General features: G+C 35.7%; 1 protein-coding gene across 1 annotated transcript; it reads right to left on the reverse strand.

Moving 5' to 3' along the window:
* Nucleotides 1–465: 465 nt before the first annotated feature.
* LOC148837948 (cocaine- and amphetamine-regulated transcript protein-like) lies at nucleotides 466–1,308 on the reverse strand. Its single transcript, XM_088911149.1, has 3 exons — nucleotides 1,168–1,308; nucleotides 778–861; nucleotides 466–573 (listed from the first exon to the last, which is right to left on the reverse strand). Exons 1-3 carry the CDS (start codon nucleotides 1,306–1,308, stop codon nucleotides 466–468), a joined length of 333 nt encoding a protein of 110 aa, XP_088767275.1.
* Nucleotides 1,309–3,119: the final 1,811 nt, after the last annotated feature.

Here is a 3,119-nt window from a genome sequence, read left to right on the forward strand (position 1 = left end):
CTTGTCCTTATACAGTACACTATATTTTATAGTTACAATTGCTAAAGAAGTGAATAGGATGTATTCTTAAGTTTGGTGACAACTCTGCATGCTATGCACATGTACCTTATTCTACGGAGTTTTGAATATGTCACTGTATTTGTTTTTAACGCTTTCTTTAAAAAAAAAGTCCTTAAGCACGCTACCGGATACGATGATTTTTTCAAAAACCGTAATATTCCTACTATGTATGTGTTTACAACAATACATCTAGAAACTTATTGAAAACAAGATAATTAACATGATTCAGCAGAGAATTGTTCCAAATACAAAATTATTTGTATAAATAAGGTTCAGGTAAAATTTCAGGATTCAAAGACTACCGCTTTCTGGGGGGGCTCTAGGACTCTTCCGCGCTTTACACCAGTTAAGTGTTAAAAGAGTCAGGTAACAGATGGCAACGTTACTTAGTTCAATATAACAACGTTACAAGCACTTGAGCAGAAAAGAGTTGCAGGACGTTGCTCTCGGACAGTCACAGAGCTTCCCGATCCTTGCGCCTTTCCTCAGAGCGCACTGCTCCCCAGCCTCACACTGCCAAGTAAATCACAAGACGGAAGAATGAGAAAGTTGATTCTTATCTAGAGATCTCCTTTCAAATGTGTACCAGGTACAAAAACATAAAAACATTTAAAAATCGTTTGTTATGGAATTGTCACTGCAGTCCTTACTGTATATACAGTGTATGTGCATTAGCAACAATAATCAACGAAGTAGAAAATTGAAGTCACAACTCACCATAGGTAATTGTCCATATTTTTTCCCGTAAAAAGGCATTCCTTTGTTTTTCAGTTTTTCAAGAACTTCTTGTAGAGCTTCAATCTTAAAAAGAAAAACACAACTTTGGTAGTAATGTATTAAAACACCATTGGAAAAATAATAGCATTTAAAAAATAAATGTTCGTTTCTGAAGTCTTTTGTATAAAGCTCTTATGTTTTCAAATCGTAATAAGTCAACCAGACACGAAAAGACAGGCAAGGACTGGACAAACCGACATTTGAAAAACGTTTTTGAATTTTGTTGAAACGAGGAGGTAAATAAACTTCTTGTAACAAAGCATGGAGAAAATTAGAAGTCGCTGCTCCACAATTACAGTAATGTATGTCACAACTGTATTCTATACGTACCAATTGCTTTTCGTTTGAGGCGTCTTCTTTAGTGGAATAATGATCTAAAGACCTGGACTCCAGTTCCGTCTCCTGGCTGTTAGTACTGAAGAAGAGAGCAGCACTGAACAAAGTGAGAAGACAGATGCGGGAGCTGTCCATGGTGGTATCTGTAACCTCGGCGCAATATGAAGACTTAACGCTTCAAATAAATTCAATCGTCTCTTCCAGGACCGAACAACCTTTTTATAACAACTGGTAACCCTTCCAACATAAGGCAATGACGTCCTGACCCACGCAAAATGAGCGGGGGACTTAGCATTCTGCTCGAAGTGATTAATAAGGTACCAGAGCGGGTGTTTTATTGTGATCAATGATCCGTCTTAAATTAGCATGAGGACAATAAACTCACCAGAATGCTTTAACACAACAAATGCTCACACACAAGAAAGTTAATGTTGTTTGTGATACCTACAAGGTGAAATTCTGGTTAAATACGGAAAGCTTGCACACTGTCAGAACGTAAAATAGGTTTTAAAGAAGAAACATTTGTGTAGAACATGCTACAGTAAACAGAGAACAATCATAAATATTTCAGATGTTGAGATGTGCACTTTTGTCCCTTTAAACAGGTTTTTGCTTATTTTAATTTTATCGTTGAGACAAACGATATTTCAACACACTTGTGTAATTTATTTTATTGTAGCAAAGTGAACAAAGTCTATTTAAATATTGTATCGTTCTGCCCTCTTATGATTCAAAAACCTAGGTGGTTTCTGAAAACATTTTCAATCTGAATTGATATTATGTGTAATAGAAGTTATTTTACTTTAAAAAATGCATATTTTTTTGGTTCAGAATTGCTGACATTCAAGTTTACTCATTCAAGCACTTAAGTACAGTTTTGGCAGCTAAACACCTTGAAAACATTCTGTCCAGTTTTTCACAGACCGAGCACTGGAGCACTTGTTCACATTATTCATGAAGGGAAACAGGCACATTCAGCACACTTTCCTGCTTTTGGGCAATTCAGATGAACACAAAATAAGAGTCTGAGTTATTCTCAAGTCCAGTCTGATTTGCACAGCATCTTATGCTCTCTGCTGTTAGTGTTGCAGTATTATAGCATGTAAACACACAGACATTAAAGCAGATAAGCTCCTGATCTTTGAATAACTAATGCCACTGACCTCTCCACCAGTTACTATACATGTTGAACATTAATACAGAACATTTAGCATAATTTATGCAAGCTTACCAAACCACTCGTCTAAGATTGTTTCAGTAATAAAAGTATAATATCAATTATATTATATTAAAGTTAACCAAGAGTTTATTTAGGAACATTAAAAGTTTATTCCATGCCAAAAAGAGAAGAAAGTAAACAAAGTTTGGCTGTGGAGCTTTCTTTGCGAATAAACCTTTGCATGTTCCTTTTCAGCCTACGCATGCTGACGCAACTATCTACTTGAACTACTTGAAGAGTTTATTTATGTCTTTTGACTAACCATGTCCTGGAAGTTTACAAGCATAAGCCTACAGTACATCAGCTAAAGCTTAATTGCTTTCCAATAACAACTTTCTCAAAAAAGTTTAATGTCTGGATAATTTAAAATGTACGTCACAATATCTTGATTCATCTTAACCTGCTAATATCACCCATTGTATAACTATCTTGCCCTTTAATTTTAAAACTCTCGAAGATCTCATCTTATAACTGGGTGACTCAGTTACTGTGTACAATATGTACAAGATGTAATGGCGTCATACTCTATTAAAGTCTTCCTTGCAGCTGCTGTGGTGTACACAGTCATCTTCACAGCATAAGGTTTTAGCCTAATTCCTAAAAAAGAACTTCTCTCATAAGTGCCCACATGAAGTTCCTTTACTGTATCAGTTAAAGAATATTGGCTAAAATACTTGGTTTGCGTAATGGACTTGAACACACAGGAAGAGAAAACACTGGAAATGGA

The sequence above is a fragment of the Atractosteus spatula genome, chromosome 3 (genome assembly GCF_055471065.1).
Source record: "Atractosteus spatula isolate fAtrSpa1 chromosome 3, fAtrSpa1.hap1, whole genome shotgun sequence".
NCBI lineage: Eukaryota > Metazoa > Chordata > Actinopteri > Semionotiformes > Lepisosteidae > Atractosteus > Atractosteus spatula.

Coding starts and splice junctions, on each gene's coding strand:
- LOC148837948 (XM_088911149.1), bottom strand. CDS start 1,308: ATGGACAGCTCCCGCATCTGTCTTCTCACTTTGTTCAGTGCTGCTCTC. Junction 862..1,167: donor CCTCAAACGAAAAGCAATTG/GTACGTATAGAA, acceptor TTTCTTTTTAAG/ATTGAAGCTCTACAAGAAGT. Junction 574..777: donor AATATGGACAATTACCTATG/GTGAGTTGTGAC, acceptor TTTACTTGGCAG/TGTGAGGCTGGGGAGCAGTG.